General features: G+C 38.5%; 2 protein-coding genes across 2 annotated transcripts in view; both read right to left on the reverse strand.

Annotated features, from left to right (window-relative positions):
- The window catches only part of SETD9 (SET domain containing 9), a 10,589-nt gene extending 10,067 nt beyond the window's left edge, over nucleotides 1–522 (reverse strand). The window contains exon 1 of the mRNA XM_010580592.1: nucleotides 287–522. Coding sequence (XP_010578894.1) covers nucleotides 287–522 — 236 coding nt within the window. The remainder of the gene's footprint in view (nucleotides 1–286) is intronic.
- Nucleotides 523–6,253: 5,731 nt separating this feature from the next.
- MAP3K1 (mitogen-activated protein kinase kinase kinase 1, E3 ubiquitin protein ligase) overlaps nucleotides 6,254–20,879 on the reverse strand; it is a 23,182-nt gene continuing 8,556 nt past the window's right edge. Inside the window, exons 6-19 of the mRNA XM_010580566.1 lie at nucleotides 20,430–20,551; nucleotides 19,608–19,689; nucleotides 19,300–19,477; nucleotides 18,222–18,512; nucleotides 17,651–17,772; nucleotides 16,507–16,598; nucleotides 16,070–16,259; nucleotides 14,473–15,751; nucleotides 13,404–13,556; nucleotides 11,857–12,019; nucleotides 10,215–10,346; nucleotides 9,115–9,257; nucleotides 8,503–8,634; nucleotides 6,254–7,166 (exon numbers count right to left, since the gene is read on the reverse strand). Of these exons, the coding sequence (XP_010578868.1) occupies nucleotides 7,017–7,166; nucleotides 8,503–8,634; nucleotides 9,115–9,257; nucleotides 10,215–10,346; nucleotides 11,857–12,019; nucleotides 13,404–13,556; nucleotides 14,473–15,751; nucleotides 16,070–16,259; nucleotides 16,507–16,598; nucleotides 17,651–17,772; nucleotides 18,222–18,512; nucleotides 19,300–19,477; nucleotides 19,608–19,689; nucleotides 20,430–20,551 (3,229 nt within the window). The 3' untranslated portion in view covers nucleotides 6,254–7,016. The remainder of the gene's footprint in view (nucleotides 7,167–8,502; nucleotides 8,635–9,114; nucleotides 9,258–10,214; nucleotides 10,347–11,856; nucleotides 12,020–13,403; nucleotides 13,557–14,472; nucleotides 15,752–16,069; nucleotides 16,260–16,506; nucleotides 16,599–17,650; nucleotides 17,773–18,221; nucleotides 18,513–19,299; nucleotides 19,478–19,607; nucleotides 19,690–20,429; nucleotides 20,552–20,879) is intronic.

Genomic DNA, 20,879 nt, shown 5'->3' on the forward strand with positions numbered 1-20,879 from the left:
GGCGCGTGCGGCGGCCAGCGGGCGCCCACCCGTGAGCTCGGACATCGGCGAGGAGCGTGAGTGACGTGCGTTTTTAGGGAGCCGATGCCAACTTACTGTCACGTGGCTGCGCGCTGAGCACCCGCGGAGGCGTGATGGCAAGCCAAATTTTTCAACATTTACTTTTTCTTAAATTCATTCTTTAAAAGTTAATTTTTAAAATTGCGGTTGACACAGGTAGCGGAAAGAGCCTATCCAGGTAAACAAAGTAAAACAAAGCCCAAGTCAGCCCGCCCTCGGAACGGACTGACCCGAGGGGGCTTCCTCAGGCTGACGGGGCGGCTGAGGCGCCATCTTGGCACCCTCCCCGGGGCAGGATGCCCGGCGAGGCTGGGGTGGGTGGGCCGGGGGGACCGGCTTCCACGCGGCCAGGGGGAGCAGGCGGAGCGGGAAGCCTTTTAATGCAAATGTGTAGGGCTGCTGGCTGATGAGATCGGGCTCCGGTGGGGCTGGGACTCCCTGTTCCGCAGCAGCTGGCGGCATAGGGAGAGCTGGTTAACCGTAGGTACTGTAACGGCATGGTGTGTTTGCACCAAAAAAGGCAGAGCTGCAGGCCCTGGAAAAGAAAACTCTTGTCCCGTGGGGGCATACTTACGTAGGTGAACACACGCACACCTCCCTATATCTAAATAACGTTGCAGGCCCCTCCCGTGTTTTATTAAACAATCAAAAAAGGCAAGATGATACCAAAAGGAGATTTAAAAATGATCTAGAAGCAGCAGTTGAAACACATCTCCTTGACAATTCTACATCCAGGAGCAATCCCAGCACTATCAGATCACCTTTCCAAAATCATCATGCGCCTGCCTCTAGTGATGCTGAAGACTGTTAGTGCCTCAGATGATCATAAAAGAAGCGGATCAGTAGCCCAGAGCTGAAACCTGTTACATTTCTGTCCGCACTTTTGACTAGTATTTGGCCCTGGCGACAAGGAGACACGAGTTGTGCTTTGTAGCATCATAAGCAAATGCATCTTGAAAGGTGCAGCCCGCTTACTGGTGTGAAGCAGTCTGCAGCATTTACTGCAAACCTAACAAGCCAGACAGAACGGATATATTGCAAATCATGAGCATTTACAACTAGAGTGCTCATGGGGTGGGGACATAATCTCTTTTGGTGCCACATTCTACCATAGGTTGTCTGTAAAATAAACAAATCTAGTGAAGAAAACAATCGCTCAGCAATTGAGCTTCAAAAATTAACAAAGGTCCCCAAATCATTCTTTACAAATCATTAAGTTAAGATACATTAAGATAAGGGTTATGGTATCTCCTTGGCTGCTGTTCTCCCTTCTCTGCTTGGGTACCTACTTTCATAAAACTTATCTTTGGATGCTGCTCCTTACCCTGCAGTTTTAGTTAAAATCTGCCAATGAAGTCAAAAGTAATTGGGGAAAAAAGGACAGAACATGACAGCATGTATCTTACTTTCTGAGGAAACTAGTTAAAAAATAATCGTATGGAGCTAGTGTTTGAGAATTGGTTTTGGGGTGAACAGAGAAATCAAACCTCAAACCACTGTCAAGGCTTACAGTCCTGTATCTGGGCCTAAACTTCAGCCAAGGGTTTGGGATTTTGAGAGGCAGCCCCACCAAAACAATGAAACAAGCAGAACTAATTTCCTGTCTCAGAGCCTTGCAAATGTTTATAAATGGCCTCTTGATTTACTTCATATTCACTTTAATTGTGTTGTTGGCCTTCAACATCTTTTCAAGAACAGGAACTGAGTGATGATACATTGCAAACAGAAATAACTGAGGGAAGTAAAAGTAAATGGCACAGTGGCTGCCTCAAAACGCTTTCCTGCCATCTTCTGGACTTTCTCGGTAATGTCAGGGAAGAAGGGTCTCAATTCACAGCTTAAATTCTGGATTTCAGCAGCTGTGTGCCACAATGAGAAAACAACAGGCACCTTTGCCACAGTGTATGCATATTGTGGGTCTTAAAAGCAAGACTGTTACATTCATGATTCAGGTCAGCAAGGAAGACTAAGCAATGAGAGGAAAGTTAGTAAGGGAAATACAGTGTCTTGGGAGGTGGGCAGAGTCAGGTCAGAACAGCCACACATGTAAGTTGCCCACTCAGATGATGAAGGTGAAATACATGATACTCGTGATGCTCCGGCATGGTCTGGAAGCAATCATTACCTTTCAATGAGAACTCACAAAGATGAAACACTGTCAGACTTCAATCTATGACTGTCATGGAGAACATGGAATGTAACATTTTTCCATCAGAGAAAACCAAAATAGGCATAGCTTACTATTTGCCTGTGAAAGAACTGAACATGCCCTTTGCAAATGAAGATGTTTGATTCTGTAAGTAGGTGTCTTTGACATTTTCTGCCAACTGCTGGGGTCAGGTGATCTCTGCCATCTCTTGTTCCTAAAAAGGAGACTGCAACGTTGTGATTACCACACAGTACTGTAAGATTCAGGCATTTGTGGTGGGTTAGCCCTGGCTGGATGCCAGGTGCCCACAAAAGCCACTCTATCACTCCCCCCCTCAGTTGGACAGGGGAGAGAAAATATAACAAAAGGCTCGTGGGTTGAGATAAGGACAGGGAGAGATCACCCAACCAATTACCATCACAGGCAAAACAGACTCAACTTGGGGAAAATTAATTTATTACCAATCAAAATCAGAGTAGGGGGTAATAAGACATAAAACCAAATCTTAAAACACCTTCCCCCCACTCCTCCCTTCTTCCCGGGCACAACTCCACTCCCAGTTTTCTCTACCTCTGTGGCTCAGGGGGACGGGGGATGGGGGTTGGGGTCAGTTCATCGCACAGCGTCTCTGCTGCTTCATCCTCCTCAGGGGCAGGATTCCTCACACTCTTCCCCTGCTCCAGCATGGGGTCCCTCCCACAGGAGACAGTCCTCTGTGAACTTCTCCAACGTGGGTCCTTCCCACGGGCTGCAGTTCTTCACAAACTGCTCAAGCATGGGTCCCTTCCACAGGCTGCAGTCCCTCAGGCACACACTGCTCCAGCGTGGGTCCTCCGCGGGGTCACAAGTCCTGCCAGAAAACCTGCTCCAGTGTGGGCTCCTCTCTCCACAGGGCCGCAGGTCCTGCCAGGAGCCTGCTCCAGTGCGGGGTTCCCACGGGGTCACAGCCTCCTTCGGGCATCCACCTGCTCCGGCGTGGGGTCCTCCACGGGCTGCAGGTGGATATCTGCTCCACTGTGGACCTCCCTGGGCTGCAGGGGGACAGCCTGCCTCACCACGGTCTTCCCCACGGGCTGCAGGGGAATCTCTGCTCCGGCGCCTGGAGCACCTCCTCCCCCTCCTTCTTCACTGACCTGGGGGTCTGCAGGGTTGTTTCTCTCACATGTTCTCACTCCTCTCTCCAGCTGCAGTTTCTGTTGTGCAGCAACTTTTTTCCCTTCTTAAATATGTTATCACAGAGGCACTACCACTATCACTGATTGTCGCGGCCTTGGCCAGCAGCAGGTCCATCTTGGAGCCGGCTGGCATTGGCTCTGTTGGACTTAGGGGAAGGTTTGAGCTGCTTCTCACAGAAGCCACCCCTGTAGCTCCTCTGCTACCAAAACCTTACCATGCAAAGCAATACAAAGTTCTATAGTAAATCAAATAAAGAAGATACATTAGACTCAATTTATCTTTTATTTAATCCCTGTCATATATTTTACTTCTTGACATTTCAGGTAGTACATTTTTCTCTGTTTAAAAATCAGATATTAGAATTTATCTGAAGATTTCTGCTGCCAATTTTTGCTGGTGAATTGATGTTTGTCTCTATTTGCAGAAACTCACATAAGTAATGGAGACTATAAAGAGAATGATCCTTCAAAATGTAGAATTTAGTAGTCACAAAAAAGGCTACAGAACACTTGAACTTAATTTTCAACTATCAAAAAATAGATTAATTTTTAAAATTTAAAAAAATCAGGAGAAAGACAAGCAACTGAAACAAGCCCTATCTTTGCAATACGTATTCAGATTGCCTGAATAAGGAAAGGCTTATGTTTGCTACTTTAATCACAAGCAACAGAATCATTTCACTGAAAAAATAGCAGATTAACTTCCAAGGTACACCTCTGTGCCTCCAGAACTGATCTAACCAAATCAGCTCACCTGGCTTGGTAATTAATAGTTACATTTGCAGTACTGCAAAATTTAGACATTTAATGTTTGATCTGAGGGCATAAGCAAGTGAGGTTGACAGATAAATTGTTGTTGTGAGAGAATTTCCTCCTTTATTGATTAAGAAAAATTTAGTGTTTGTTGTTGCCCTTTATCTAAGCATTCTTTATTGATACACTTAAGATATACATGTATCAGCCAATACTCATTCATATGTGTCCTTTAATATTAGAAACTAAGTCTTGATATATTGAGTGTTGCATATGAAATCATGTAGAAACAGTGAAGTCTAAAAAAATATTACATCAGTAAACTGAACGTGTTCACACTACAATAAGCAAAGGACAAAATTTGTTCAAAAACTTTTATTTACTATAAAGACAAAAACCACCAAAATAGGTACAAATTATACTATATAAAATTGGTTCAATGGGGTAAAAACTTTTAATTAAAATATCTTGATATATTTAAAATAACAAAGGATACAATGAAGCCAAATTTCTTAACCCAGAGATTTCTGTAAAATTTGCTTGCACAGCAAGGTGCTAATAGAAGTTAGCCCTTAAGCCCTGGAAGTCTTAGGAATCAGTCACATAGCAAATATAATTTCATTGTGAAAGTGAACTTTGGTAGAAGAAACTCTATAGGACACCTGAGGTAGTAGAAACTGGAATAAACAGCAGTAGACGTTATTTACAACTTAAGTACCAAATAACATTAAGAACACAAAAAAAATAATTACACAATACAATTTTCAGTCCAGCTTTGATCCAAAGAAAATAAGAATATTACATCACATCTGCATTTTAAAAACACCACAATTACCAGCAAGCTGAGGGAAACGCAAACGCACGCATTTGGACACCTAGAGGCAGTTTAAGTTTGAAATGTGGTAGGCATGGTGATCTACAAAGTAATACTGATTAGCTGAGGTTCATCAGTTTATACAGTTTGCATTTCCACCAGTAACAGTATTAATCTGACAACTGATCTTCCAGTACATGAATTGGCAAGAGTGCATCCTTTAAAGCTTGCACATAAGAAAGACTTGGAAACAATCTTACTAGAACGAGAAATTCTAAAGGGGTAAAAAAAAAAAAAAGTCAAGTACAAAACAGTTAGAGCTACCAAACTTCACATTTCGGTATTATTTTTTTAACTCTTCAAAGTCTGCCAGTCTTCCAAAACAAAGGAATGTAAAATTTCCAAAAGAAACACATTCACAACTAATGACACTGCTTTTTTTTATTAGTATGAGCACTATCATTCCTGTAAACTTATCTTTAAGATGTTTTACTTCCAATTTGTATTGTACATTTTTAATGTACTATAGCTTATTTAGTTTGTCCTGAGTCTTTGAAAATAACCAATTCTATTTCAGTCCAACAATCCAACTGGCTTCTGAAGAGTTAAAACATGAACAGTATTTTTTTCAAAATAGATTAAACACAATCAATATTTGATTTAAAAAGATCCCCTCTTAAAAAAGCAAAAGAAAAGCTGCCATTTTCCTTCAGAATTACATGCATCAGAATCTAATAACCTGCCTTTAAAATAAATTTAAAAACCTGTTTTAAAAAAAAACACACCTGCTAAAAAACACAAGTTTTGCACTACAGGTGAAGCTTTACTTCACATTATACTTTATCTTGCTTTTCAAGTCCAAGTTTGTTTCTTGTTAAAATAAATACCTTTCTTATGGTAATATTTTTAGCATTTTCAAATTAAATTATCACTAATGGCTACAGTAAATAGATGATGTATGGCAGAAGGAAAACAGCACGTGAAAGTTATTATCAGTAGAGAATGTGACCTCAGTTTTGTTACACAAAAAATGAGATTTGCTCATAGTTGGCACCTGCTCCCACTGAAGTATAAGGATGAAGTCTCCCATAAACTTTAATGGCAGCTGGATTTGGGGCCATTGACATGAAACTTCTCTACACAATTTCCCAGAAGAAACTGCTATAAGAAAAGAAGGCTCACCAACTTTTAGCATGATTCAGACTAAGTTGTTCTTTGCAGAACAATCTTGTTTTTTCTGTTTTGTTTTTTTAAATAACCTATACTATCAGAGCCTTCAACACTGCTTTGTTGAAGATAGCATTTTTTTTTCCAGATTTCCAGCAAATCTGTTTTTAAAACTCTTATGTCAGCAAGATGTTCCATGACACTTATTGCATCTTTTTCTAAAGACTATTTTAAAAGATCACCTTTCCCTGAAAGTTAAAAATACAATGAAAAAAACCTTTAATTTCAAAAGAAATTACATGGCCAGCAGTAAATGCAGTGAACCACAACTGCCTGCTCTTACTTTAAGGAAGGCAAAATGTTTTTTTAAAGTATCCATCAATGTTTGGATTTCTTACTCAGAGAACTTTATGTAATTAAAATGGACAGATACAGAACTTCCTTTTAACCAGTGCTGAAAACTAATTGCAGAATCCTCTGCTTATATCTACACGATGTGAAATGGAACAGTGAATGCTATATTAAAATAGATCCTGAGCCCCTCAGCTCCTAATATTGCTGAAAAAGTGCTCCAAATAAAATAAAAATCACTTATCTGCTAAATAATCATGCAGATTAAGGAAAAATGCTTTTGTGTTCACATAGAGCCAGATGTTTGAAAAGGCACAGTTTACTAATCTCTGCACAAATTGTGAAATGTTGCATACTGAGCTTAGGTAAAGATCTCGATTTGTCAATCACATACTTAGGTAGGGTCCTCCACTGGCCTTAAGTCCTTGATGTATCTATCATTAAGGCCAGCAGAACAATACAATTTGCTGTGCTTAACTGCACTGCAAGACAGTTATGGTATATTCAGTAGCATCTTCTTCAGTATATCAGCCTTATACGTAAGTAGCTACCATGTAGTACGGAAGACTGGGTGTTTCAGCAGCTCCCTTGATGGGGGTCTGTCCTGAGGTTGAAGTTCTAAACATCGAAGAGTCACATCTTTCAAGCCAGGAGACAGATGTGTAGGTATTGATGGAGCAGTAGTTGCACTAGCAATCTGAACAAAGGGAAAATAACTTTTTAGAAGTCAGTGATTCTTAAGTCCCCTCTCCTACCCCAAAACCCTTCCACAAGTTGATCATTTTCAGGCCATGAGTTATATTTATGAGCTTTTCTCCACTTAGCATATTTCCTACTGCAGTTTAAAGATTACATTACTGCTTCCATGTTATAAAATGGGTCTTAAGTTGCCCTTATACCTATTGCCTTTCAGTCTGCCTCTCTCCTTGCGCTTTTCTTTAAATTTTTTTCTTACAGCAAGATTCTGCAGTGACCATCTGCTGAGCAGGCCACAAGAAAAGCTCTTATGCCATACATATGGGAATTCTTTAGTCTACTAGTTGCCATCACTGTTAACTGGCATAAGCCAACATGGAGATATATTAAGCTGAGTGATGTTACATTATGATACATTAAGCTGGGTATGCTCTCGTGCATTTTCTTTGCTGTATTTCTGCTACCACCCCAAAGGGCAATCTTTCTCAGATAGACACAGATCAATCCCCACCAAATTAATTTTGATCTTCTCTAGATCAGGTTAAGTGAGGTGACTGAGAACACTAGAGTAGCACCACCAGGTTCACAGACACAGAATCAAGACAATTACATCTCTTATCACAAGTGATTTGTACTTAATTAGAACATATTTGAATACTGCTGTTCTGTTTAGTGGAAACACTTTCTTCACTCATGCTAGTGAAAATGCTAATAATAACTTTCTTCACTTGTGGCAGTATTTTCTTCATTCATGCCTACAGTTCAACTAAACTTTTAGAATTAAATATACCTGATTGATTTTAGTAAGAAACATGAATGCCAAAAGGGGTGACCTAGAGAAGGGAGGGGCAATATTTATATATAGCATGGCATAACGGTAAATATCTTTCAGCAAAATCTGAATGTGGAACATCAGGTTTTTACCAAAGGACATTCCCCACTCTGAAATATGAATACACACATAAATGTTTTATGGCAGAAAAACTTCTTTTGCTCCCGTATTTTACAGGATTGTAAGAAAGAGTTCATATCTCAGCCTTCTGCCTAGAATCAAGATCAACAGTATTCCCACATTTTTTTTGCCTGTTACACTAAGTATCTATATCTTACAAAAGAGCTTTTTCTGCATATTATTGTGTTGGTAGCTGTTTGGGTTTTTTTAACAAGCAAGTATAATTATGTTGATAGCAGTATTGATTTTGTACTAACAGCTCCAATATAAAGAAGAGCTATTGCAACAATCCTTACTACTTGTATACTTTTCTAAAATTCACATTGCTGTATATGAAATTAGTCAGCGTCTTTTGTAGCATATTGGTAGCAACAAAGCACCTCACCTTAAATATCAGAGCAAGATGATTGGAGTGTTTCTCTGCATTCCAGGGAGGTTTAGCACAAGCCATTTCTATAACAACACAGCCAACGCTCCACACATCACAGCTCCTACCATATTGCTGACCTCTCAGGACCTGAAGAGACAGACAGACCAAAGCTCAGGTTATCCACTTCAAAGTCTCTTAATTCTAAGTAATTTAGATGCAAAAAATATCATCAACCAAATGCATTCTGATTAACATTTCAGGTTAAGAGAGTGATCAGTGGTGTAAATGCCATAAGATTTATACAGCTGTAGAGAGCTAGTAAATAAAATGCCTGATCAAGGGGCAAAGCAAGGTACCTTGCAATAGCAGCTTTGGACCAAATGGTCATTTGGGCCTTAGTAGCAATACTTATGATAGATAAAACATGTAACAAACTACCTAAACCAACTCTGACAACGAGAAAGAAATGTCATTATCATCATGTTGGAATCATTCCTATTCTTTAGAACAAGTACATTTAAAACATATTTGAAGCATTTACAGCAATTTTCTGGGTTTTGGCTGTATGAATTAACTTAAAGAGCTCAAACAAACTTTTTGAAGTAACTTCCAAAATGGGTTTCTTACCTCCGGTGCCATAAATGCAATAGTTCCCAACAACTGTCCCTGAAACTCCCCAGCACCAGTTCCTTTTGATGCCAACCTGGCTGCAGCTCCAAAATCAGCAATTCTTAATCTATGACCTGTGCTGTCAATTAGCAAATTGGCACCTGTCAACAGCATAATAAAATTACTGCTAGTTGGCTATTAAAGGCAAAAGGATGATCAGACACTCTTCCTCACTCCATTTCGAAACTATAAATAGGTTGATGTTCCCCACCCCCAGTATAACAGAAATCTAAAAATCACGGACGAAGTCTAATAATGTCACTTTTCTGTTATGCCTGAATGATACTGCACACAGCTTGAGGCTGTCCGAGAGATACAGAGAAGCAATCAAACTTTCAAAGTAGGGCAAACACAGGATTCTGGAACAATGCCTGGAGATGGAATAATGAAAGAAAATGGTGACCTAAAACCCTGGAGGTTTTCATTGCCTGCAGCTCCCTGTGAAATTTAAACCCTTTACAGGGCAAATGAAAGTTCTCCTATTTTAAGAAGAAATATTAAAGACAAATATTTGCAGTTGCTATATTGCTACTTATCTGGATATCTCTCCAGTTCATGGACAGCTATAGTGACATTAAAGGGAAAAGTTTATTAAGACTGGTATTTCCCAATGAAGTCCACATTTTGCTCAAACACAGTACCACTGTATTTATGTTCAACTAGGATGAAAGAAGAAAACTCATCACAATATTCCTATACATTAGAAACCTGACCTCTTTATCTTGGCTTGTTTACAGATTTTACTATCATTTCAGTGTAAACATTTACATTAATTTAACTAGCAATCTTTAAAGCTATATGGCAACTTCATATTTTATTTGAACCAATTGAGAAAAACATTTTTTCTAAACTATTGGTATAGGTAGCAAACATCCCCAAGCACTGGATATGAACATTCTGATTAATTTCAGTAATTAAAAGTTCTTAAGAATTATCAGACAAACCCAATAGAAATACCACTCTTGAGATGGTATTCAAGAGAAGCAATAGGTCTCAAGCCAAAATAGATGCTGCTTTCTAAACATTCCTTTTTAAAAGACATTCTACGTAATTCTCACCTTTAACATCTCTATGGATTATCTGATTCTCATGGAGGTAAGAAAGGCCACGTAATAGTTGTTCTGTGTAATTAATAATAACTGATTCTTTGAAGGCTCCATATTTACTTAACAAATGAGCAACTGAACCCCCTAGAAGATAAAAAATGTATTTTATCAACGCTTATATTTTGTATTAGCAGAATGCAGCACTGCCTCCTAAAATTGGAACTTGGTATTGGTATTCCTAATTTATAACTAGATCCACCCCCCCCCCCAACATTAAAAAGTTTCATAGGCAAAAAGTAATATACTTGGTTACTTAATTACTTTCTACCTGGGACTGTACACATTAAAGACATTCTCTTCATGCTTCCTCATAATTTTATACTTCCTTAAAAGAATGTACAAATACCTTAGTGTACAAAGTACTGTTGCTGAAAAAAAATACACATATTTATCCACATTTCACATTAACATTTAAGCAGCAGAACACTAGCTTGCTTTGGGGCAAAAGATACATGCAGCCTTCAGTAAGCGTTCCCTCTGAGGATTTCAATTTACTTTTGTTACCATCCAAGTACCAATATATAGAAGCAAGTAGACAAGCAAGGAAAAGCAGTGTCTTCCTCTGTTTTCCACAACTGGTATATAGATCCTCAAGATTTTGGATTTCCGTTGTGCCTTTCAAAGTACTCTAATATAACTTGGGCTTGAATGAGGTAAAGACAATTCCTGACATTTCATTACCTAAATAATATTGTTTCAGAAAAATTATAGTTAAATAAAGTTAAAACACCCTTAGTTTTGAGAAAATATTTTCTACACTACTGCTTGTAATAACATACTTGGGCTTTGCTTCTTAGGACTCTGGTATTGCTAAGCAGTTTCTGCCAAAGAACGTAAGTTAAGGTGCAATGCTTTCTTTTATAAGAAATAAGAATGTATAAAACATCAAATCTAGTCTTGATAACTGGATGGCAAAAACATATAATCCCATTCATAAAATTAATAAAGCTCCTTCTTAAAAAAAAGGATATAGACTTTCTTGTCCCTGCTGTATAGAATAATGAAAAGATTTCACTATTTGTTACTAAATTACCACTCAACACATTTAGGATTTGAACATGTTTTTCCTGAAGTATGCTGCTTACTACCTACTATTAGACATTTACTTTAAGTTCTTAAATGCCTTTGCACGTCACCTCGCACAGCTTTTATGAAAATGCTTGGGACAAAAACAAGTGACAGGTATTCCAAACTTTCTAGCAAAGTTATTTTTAATAATAACTTAAAGTTACACAGGTACACTGAAAATGCAACAGTGTGATGTATTTCCAAGTGAAGTGCCTGTCTCAAGTTTCTAATTCCTTGATTAGATTCAGAAATTGAGGAAAAAGTAGTAGGAATTTTTATTCAGGGCTTCCAACTGCTTTAACTGTATGACAGATTAGGTATGGAAAATTCCAAATAAAAAAAAAAAAAGAATGCACCAGTAAGAATACGACCACTTAAACTGTTCTGTAAGTAGACCTTTATACTGGTTACCAACAGGAATGAAAACACAAATTTGCAAACTGAAGTGATGCAAAATGCAGTATGAAACTACATAGTTCAAGACACAACTGATACTTCAATTTTCTTTGGCATAGTAATTGTTTACCTGCCATCCATTCAATAAAGAGGTTATAGTTGCTCTTCTCACATGTAGCACCCAACATTCGAATAATGTTAGGATGGTTCAGATGACTCATCATCCTTATTTCTTCTCTCAGTGCTTCAACTACCTCTTCTTGCTCGGATGATGTGTTCCTGACATATGTCACCTGTTTTGTAATATGTTATTCAGACTTACATAATTACCAGTGCCATAACCCCCCCTTTTAGTACAGTAACAAGAATGGATGGTTTTCCATCCCTTTTCACCATCTGGAAATAGCAAGTATTCTTGTATCTCAAGCCCCTTCAGCTGAGAACATACCTCCCTGTTAGACAGTCATAGAAAATTAAGAGTGATCTTCTGGGGAAATACCAACAAAAAATCTCTCCCAGTATGGAGTGGGGAAACTCCCCTCTTCACTCTCCTGCTTAAACTAGGATTTTATTTTTTTTTCTTTTTCAGATGTTGAAGAAAATAAGATAAGGCCTGAAATGGGATTCTGACAGTGTTGTTATTTGTAAGATTTTTACCAGTTTAACCGTACTATCTGTTTCATAACTAAACCTCTTATCGCAGAAATTTGATGGGGGTTGGGGGACAGGGAAAGCAGATCAGAAGTCCTGTAGTGGAACTGGAACCAACCCCAGCTCTGACCCATAGTAAATCTCAAATAATGGTATGCTGCAGAGAATTTCCCCTGAGCATCAGAATCATCAGTATCATCTCTCCAGGAGGAGCCTCAAGGACTACATGGACAGTCCTACTCCTTCACAAGGAAGACAGTTTCAGAGGAGGAACAGCTGATGACAGGTATTCTTTCCCTGATGAAATGTTTTGAAATTGCTCAATTCCATAGGTATAAATTCATTCTAGAATTAATAAGAAAATGTGGGGACTAAGATTCTTTCTATATTGGTATCACTGATCCAGACCTAGGGCACCTAAAGCCTGAAAGATTTACTCACATCTAGAACCTTCAAAAATCTTGAGTGAAGCATGTGCATTTGAGCGTGTTTTCTCAGTCATACTTCTGTATCTGTTAAGTTAAATATTAAAAATACTTGGCTCAAAGCTGGCTGTTGGATCAGAGGAAACAAGCATTAAACTACATTTCCTCCACTTAAACTGTTTTAGGAAAAAAAGTCTTGACAAGTAAGGGGAAACTACTTTTAACAGCTACCTTGCAAAGAGGGCAGTAAGTTGGAATCAAGAGATCTGGGCTCCATTCCTAACTGTCACTGTTTTATGAACGTGATAAAAGTAAAAATGCATGTGAAGAACTATGAAAGAAAATGGGCATATAAAAAAAAATTACAGGTTAGGGTTTTTTTTCATTTTAAGAAGTGAAAAAAACCTGAAAATGTTATGTTAATACCACGCACATATAGACTTTTTATTATGTATTATGTGAGAACACATGACAGGGAGCAGAGGAAGCAAGGAATACAAGAAGTCTGTGAGGACAGAGAGCTTTTATATTTAATACTCCAAAGAAATACTGAAGAACAAGCACAATATATTCAAGAAAGTGAAGTATTTGAAGTATTTACCTGTTTTACAGCCATTAATGTCCCTGTTCCTACATCTTGAGCTTGATAACAGGAAGAGAAAGCTCCAAGACCAATTTGCTGACCTTTAAGCCATTCTGCATCTTCTCTATAATGGTGTTTTGCTTTGGTATGTCCAGGCAGGGTTTCTGGTGTCTGCAAATTGAATTCCAAATCAATTCCATGTTTACTAGCATGCATCTAAAATGTAGACTTTCTGGAAGGTTATGAAATATCCAAGCTTATATGCTTGTCCTCTCCCTTACAGTTCTTTGTACTGTATGTTATACACGTTTCAGCTGAGACCAGAACACCAGTGTATTCCATAATCCACATACTCCTACTGTATGCAAGAACAGAGAGCCTCCTCTATGTTACCAGCTGAAGGTGAAAGGCAAAATTTAAGGACACAAACAGGAGCAAGCCTTTTTTTCTATTCCTGATCTCACATCTAATTAAGGTTTTAGTTAGCACCTATAGTAAACATGACCAAAATCCTGTTATTTTCTACTTAATTTATTTCTCCCATTTTATGCTTCACATGTTGTTACCTCATGCAAAGGACCACAAAGAAAATACTCCTTTCTCTATTCTTATTTCTTGTGCTTTTGTCTACTTGCAAACAAGCATCTTTCTTCTGACTTCTGAAGTATCTCACATCTCTCTCAAGATGTGCTGACAACAAGATCTCTTACAACTCTGCCTTTTCTTTCAGAAACTAGTTTGGTTTTGTACAATTGCCTTCAAAGTCAGACTCAGTACAGTTCTACTCCTGCTTAAAACCTCTGTCCTCATTTCCTGATTTCCCCACTTTTACACTTCCTTCTTTGCCATTTTAAAAGTTGGTACATGACATGATGTTTTTCTTCGAAATACCTTCTCTAAGCTTGTTAATAACCATGGAAGGATTCTCTCAGCACCCTCAACTGGCAGACTGTTTATACTCCAAGTCCTATGAGAGGGTATTGGGTATCTTTACGTTTTATATAATTTTGGAAATGTAACAGCACTGCTTTATAAATTCAGTGAACCTCAATTGAGACTTATGCTAAATTCTCATATGTATACTTACATCCTGCTGAATGATTATGATATCTTCACCATTTTCAACCTGTAGCTGGGGAATTATTGGCAGGGCATCTTGAGATGCTGACATTGCCATAGCGATAGCCAAAGCTTCCTCCTCTTCAGCTTCCATCTTTTCCTTGCATTTTTGATTATGATTTACATCATCTTTGTAAGTATCATCATTTTCTGCCCGCTCAGGAGAAAGAACTGCAACTTCAGACTTGAATGTAACTGTGCCATCACTTGTTGGCATAGAGGCCTCCAGTAGGTCCTCAATACTGGAATTGAGCTCTGCATTAACATCCAATCGGCATTTTTCATCTACTGGTGTGAACACTGTCTCTTCACTTGGTATAACTGCACTGCTACTACTACTACTGTTGCCATCACACTGCGAAATATCATTCAGGTCAAGTGTCATACTGTTTTTTAAGGTTTCTCCCTGCTTGTTCACATCACTGGGGGTGGGTCGTGATGGCTTTGGCCTGTGTATGTGACTGGATGGCAATGGCCTGGCTTGGGTAAAAACTGGAGAAAGTTTCTCTGGTTCTTTATTTTCAGAACAGTTTCTTTGAAACTGCAGAGAAAGTTTCCGCTGTGTTTGAGGAGAAGGTGAGGGAATTTTGCAGGGAACAAATCCCTGAGGTCTGAGTTTAGAGACATCTGTTACAGTTCCAGCTGGTACAGATGGGCTTGAAGGAGACAGAAGCGTTGGGAATAGTGACTGGGAATGACTGGATGAGGGAGAAGAGTTCAAACACTGACTGTGGGGTTTTCCTTTTGTTTGAATGGCTGGCTTTGGTTGCTCAGTGGTTACTGATGAAACAGGAAGACCCACAGCAAGGCCAGCCAGTGTCTCAGAAATGTCCTCTGGACTGGCACTCAGTTTTTTGTCACTTAAACCTTTCCCACTTTTCCCTGATAACTGGACAGTATTGTTAGGAGTATTACTTTCTGTAGCTTCTGGAGAGTTATCTGGTACAGGTAGCTGCAAAAAGTCTTCATGTTGACATTCCCCAGAGTGCATTTCTTCCATGCCTAGCTGGATGGCTTCTGCAATTTCCATTTCATCTGCTATTGCCATCAGACGTCGACGCATCCTTGCATAATGAGTTGAGCTTGTCACACTCAACATTTCTAACAGCTTTACAAAAACATGGGGCACTCTTGCCACCATTCTTGCTGCGCTCAAAAATACTCTCCGCGATAGTTTACCAACCATTGAGTGGGAATTGTCAATTGACTGCAAGGCGAAAGTTAAGAGGGAGAGAAGTTTCTTATACCTAAAAAAAAAAAAAGAGATGTTTTATACACTGAGATACTCTAGGTAACTAGTGCCAAGAAAGCCATTTCAAGACAATGTATTTAGCTGTCAGTTCTGCAGTAGAAAGGACACTTATTGCTGCACTGGTGCTTCAAAATTGATTCACAGGTCAAAAGTTTTTTAAAAAGGCAACCATTTACTCCATAAAGCAAGCACACTTTTGCATATAAATATATACTACTTGTTTACCAGAATTAGAACAACTATTTTTTTTTAAGAAATCACCAACACCACTTTCAACTACAAACAGTAATAGTCACAAAGTGTAAGCAAGTACCTGTCTACTATGGTATCAGCCTGTGAAACATCTCCACAGATAATGTGAGGATAAAATTCACCAGGAAATTCCAACAGAAGTCTGTCTATTAGACAAAGTCGCCCCAGTAGTGCTTGCCAGTTGCTAGATTCAGTTTGGGTTCCGAGAATACAATTTAAGACATAATCAACACCACCAATACCAATGGACCCTATAAAAAAATTGATAAAATAAGGATTAGGTATGTCCACCATCTAAATTCTGATCTAAATAAAGATCGGAAATGTATCATACAGGAATACACATTGCGTGCCCAAATTACCCCCCTCCCAAATTGCTAAGAGAAATACTGTTCCCTTTGCCATGCTAATATCGGATAAATCCTGTATTAAATTTAAAATACTTCAGTATATTTGTTTGTAATTATAATTCAATTATATATGAAGAGCTATTATTACCAGATTTAAGTATTTCTCTCCCAACTGCCAGCTCGCCTGCTTGGCCTTTACACATCTCCAATAGCGTTGAGACTGAAAGTTGACTTGTTCGACTATAGGAAATTAAAACCAAAAAATAACTCTTTTAGCAGATGCTTTCAAGGAAAAACATTCTAATCATTATATTTCAATAATCATTAGCTTGGAATTGTGTGTGGAAAATTTCATATCACTATATTCCAATACATTTCTATAATCCTCTATCTGTAAGCTACCAATAGTTGTGACATGTTTTACAAGGATACTTCCAGAAGTGTCATGTCTATCACTAAGAAATAAAGAAAACCCCAAATAGGACTTCATCCTCTTGCAACAACAGGCCAAATCCAGGAATTCAGCAACACAAGGAGCAGTTCTATTTCACTTGTTCCTTTAAATTTAGATATTATATTGCTAGACTATTGCTGAGGCATCTCTAGCTGCAGTTTCAGAAGAAATGCTGCTTAGGAACTAAACCTAAAGAGACAAAAAATAAGCTGGTGGACTTCTGCATCAAATTTACAGTACAGGTGAAGAAATGGTTGGTCTAGCAGAACAAACAGGGTAGCTTGGGATGGGAAGAAAAGGCCTACTCAAGCCAGAAATGCCAAGGGAATTCACTCAGAATAGCCATCTCCTAACATCACACTGTGAAATAAAAAGTAGAAGTGTTACATTAACACCTCATGTACAGATGTACAACAGCTTTTATTGAAGTAGGAAACATACATGATTGGTACTTGCTGACTGCTTAAAGGTGAGTCCTGAGAATTAGACTAAAGCAATATCAACTGAGATGGAGGGGATAGTTGATGACTGCACCTAACGTGCTCCTTTATTTTAAGAGGGGGGGGAAAAAGGCCTTGTAAAAGCAAAGTATCATTTAAGATCTCTAAAAGTTGGAAAAATACAATCAAGTGCCTTCAAAACCCACATCTTTCAAGCTTTCAAGTTTGCTGGTAGCAATTAGACTTTAAAAAAAACATAATAAATTTATACTTATGATCCACACATTTCACTACCAACTATAAACTGTCTCCTAGTTCCACATAGATAGCAACAAATGAAGCTTCAAGACATTTTAGTAACAATCCAAAATAAATCTGAAATTCATGAGACACCATACCTGTTGGCATCTGCACATTTAACTAATATCGTCTCTACAACTGGCTTGAGAAGTCGCTGTAGTTTAGCCCTCTCTGCTAAAGTATGACAGGGAGTATATACCAGCATGGCTCTTAAAGTTTTCTAAGAGAAAGGAAGAAAGCAATACATACAAAATCGAATTAGCTACACGTTTAAAATTTTTTTTTTTTAGAGAGTTGTAAATAGTTTTACATAAATCGCATTCAAAGCATCAGTGAAATGTTCAAAGAATAAACAGCTTACTACATATCACTGTTAGAATTAGTCATGTATTCTTTGAGATTGGAAAGAACCTAGTCATAGAAATAGTGTTAATACGTAGCACTGTAGCAAGCATTTCCTTATATTTGGCCAGCAGAGCCATGCCATTCCACTCTTGCCAAGGATTTTGTTCATCCTGCTTTCAGATGATGGTTAAAAGTTAAGCCATCAGTGGTGCTCAACAACAATTACTAGGATTCCTGACTTCACGTATCTCCTCCCTTTCCCTCCCCTTCAAAAATGAAGTAACTATGAAATTACTAGAATACAATGAGTAAACAACTACTTACTAAAGCAGCAACATACACTTTGTAGACAGGGTCGGCACAGACCATGGACAGCACACTGCAGCAGGATTCCACCACCACGTCTCCTGAGATACTGGTCTGAGATGACCCACTAGCTGCTCCCAGAGCTCCAGCACTTGTGTTGTTTCCATTGCTACTTCCAGAATTTCCAGTGCTTTCACCATTAGCTAGTAATAGAGCACCACTAACATCATGGGAAAGACGTCTAAGTGCCATCTCTCGTATATTCCAGTTCCGAGAAAACAAGCAGCCAACTAACTCCATTCCAAATACCTACCAAGGAAAAAGCAATGTTACAGAAGTTAAACTGAATAATACTGCAACTTAAGTACCTAAGAAGAAAAATCAAAAAGAGCAAAGAAATGTTTCTGGTGAAAAATCACCTTACAAGTCTGACAGCAAAAATGTGTCAGAAGGTACAGTGTCTTAAAAAAAGATTCTGTGATAGAAATGAAACATCATAAACGATAAGTCATTGGGTCTCCAAAAACCCTGTTAAGAGAAGTGGGAGGATGAATTTGTGGATGGTTTCATTCACTTTGAATTTTAATTATTCAGTATGGAGTTTATTTCTAGACATTGATATAAGCAACCCTGAAACCAAGGTCCAGCTATACCAGGCAAAAAATTACAGCAGAAATACAGGTAATATAAGTTCTCCCACTTTTAACTGCGTGACCCCTGCTCCACTGAACCCACCTCTAGACACTACAGGTTCCTTAGGTCATTTGGCTCCTGCAACACAACTCGGGTAACAGTAAGTGCCAACTGTATTTATGTGATGCTTGCACAACCAAAACTAGAGTTAAGAATACTACATTTTATTACATGGACCTTTAACACAAGGCCTGAGGTGAAGTCCAAAACTGAAACCCCAGTTAAAACAGGACTGGAAAACCTTCTCTTCAGATGCAAGTTAAACATAATTCTTTCCAGTTAGAATCAATCAAAAAGCTGATGGGATTCAGAATAGATTTTTGAACTGTTGACCTGACAAATCTAGAAGAACAGTTCAAAATCAGTTTTTACCCTTGAAGCTTCTTTTACAAAGTAAAATTACCTGAATCCATGGCTCAGCTAAATCTTTATAGGCAGAAGGGATCTGTTGGACCCCATAATGAGTAAGGTTAAAATTGCTATCTTGGGTTCTTCTCTGTGATCCAGCTGTAGATTGCTGCTGAGTTTGTTGCTGAACCACACGCAGAACAGAAGAATCCACAGGGCTTGGCAATTCATGACTGCAGATGACAACAAACAACATGGATTAACAAATGAAACATTTCCTAAAGTAAACACTTCAGCATATTTAGGAACATCAACTAAGGATCCAGAAACAGACAGTTTCTTATACACAGACTGAATCCTTACCTATAGAAATCATGAGATCTCCATTTAGATCTACAAAGAGGACAGATAAGTGGCTCTCTGTTTCTTCTGCATTCTTCTGCCCCTGGAACACAGGAACAGGATGATACGTACTTCAGTTTTACAGTGTATAAAACCAGAAGATGGCATTACTATTTCTAAGTCTTACTGAAGAATGTTAGTTTCAGGACAAACGCTTCTGAACTGAGCCATTTGCAGCAGCCTGATAAATATGGGCATTTAAACATTTTTTTGCATGCAGAAGTGCTTCAGTGTAGCACAACTAATATTAAAAGTTATGAACTGAACTGCAGTTCCTTTTGTACTTCAATCATAGGCAATACTTTTTCAAAAGCATTAAAATATGGGAGATGGGATTTTATTTGTTAAAGCAAACTGTAATAATTTACATACTTTATTTAATGTGCTATGTAAGCATACTCCATAATTCACTAGCTGATACCAGATGACTTTCATGCACAAGTCACAGGGGGCTAAAAGTCTGTTCCTAACCTTGCTTGAATTGGACATAATCTTTTCACTTAGGTAAGAGAGGCTCAAACCTCTAGCCCTGCAGTTAACTTTTTTCTCAAAGCATCAAATTGCAAACTTGATTTGTGAATAACTGATAAAATAAGGCATATCAATAGTACCTGAATGATACCAAACTCTGACAAAGAGCTATGAGTCATCACTTAAGAGCAGGTTTCTGGTTTTTTTTCCTTTTAAAACAAACAAAAAAACCCAACAAAAACACACTAAGTTATAATACTTTTCCATATTTAGAGGTACCAGAACTTGAACAAGACAAAGATGACAACGTACATATTGACATGCAGTGGTGGTGTAATTTGTTCCTGCAGCCATCTTCACACACAGTTAGGCTCTCTTCATCCAGCATGCCTAACAAACAAATGGGGCACATCTGTTCTTCTTCATCCTTCATACTATAAAAATAGATATTTGTGATTGTAAAAGTGGCATATCAGAATTCAGAACAGGCTTTAACAGTGTAACTTCCAGTTTGGAACAGTCACTTCTGAAGAACTACAGGCAATTCATGAATCATTCTCCTAAACCTTGGTCTGAATAAGTAAGCAACCAAATTTTTAGAAGCACTGAGTACAGAAAACACTTTGTTGAAAAGAAAGGGAAAGTCACAAAACACATGACATCTTTTTCAAACTAGGTCAGATACCAATTAGAGATTGAAAGGCCCAGCCTTTCAGGCACTTACATTCCCCCCCCCCCCCCCCCCCCCCCTCCTCACTTCTT

This window comes from Haliaeetus leucocephalus, unplaced genomic scaffold, assembly GCF_000737465.1.
Source record: "Haliaeetus leucocephalus isolate CR32 unplaced genomic scaffold, Haliaeetus_leucocephalus-4.0 Scaffold722, whole genome shotgun sequence".
Taxonomy (NCBI): domain Eukaryota; kingdom Metazoa; phylum Chordata; class Aves; order Accipitriformes; family Accipitridae; genus Haliaeetus; species Haliaeetus leucocephalus.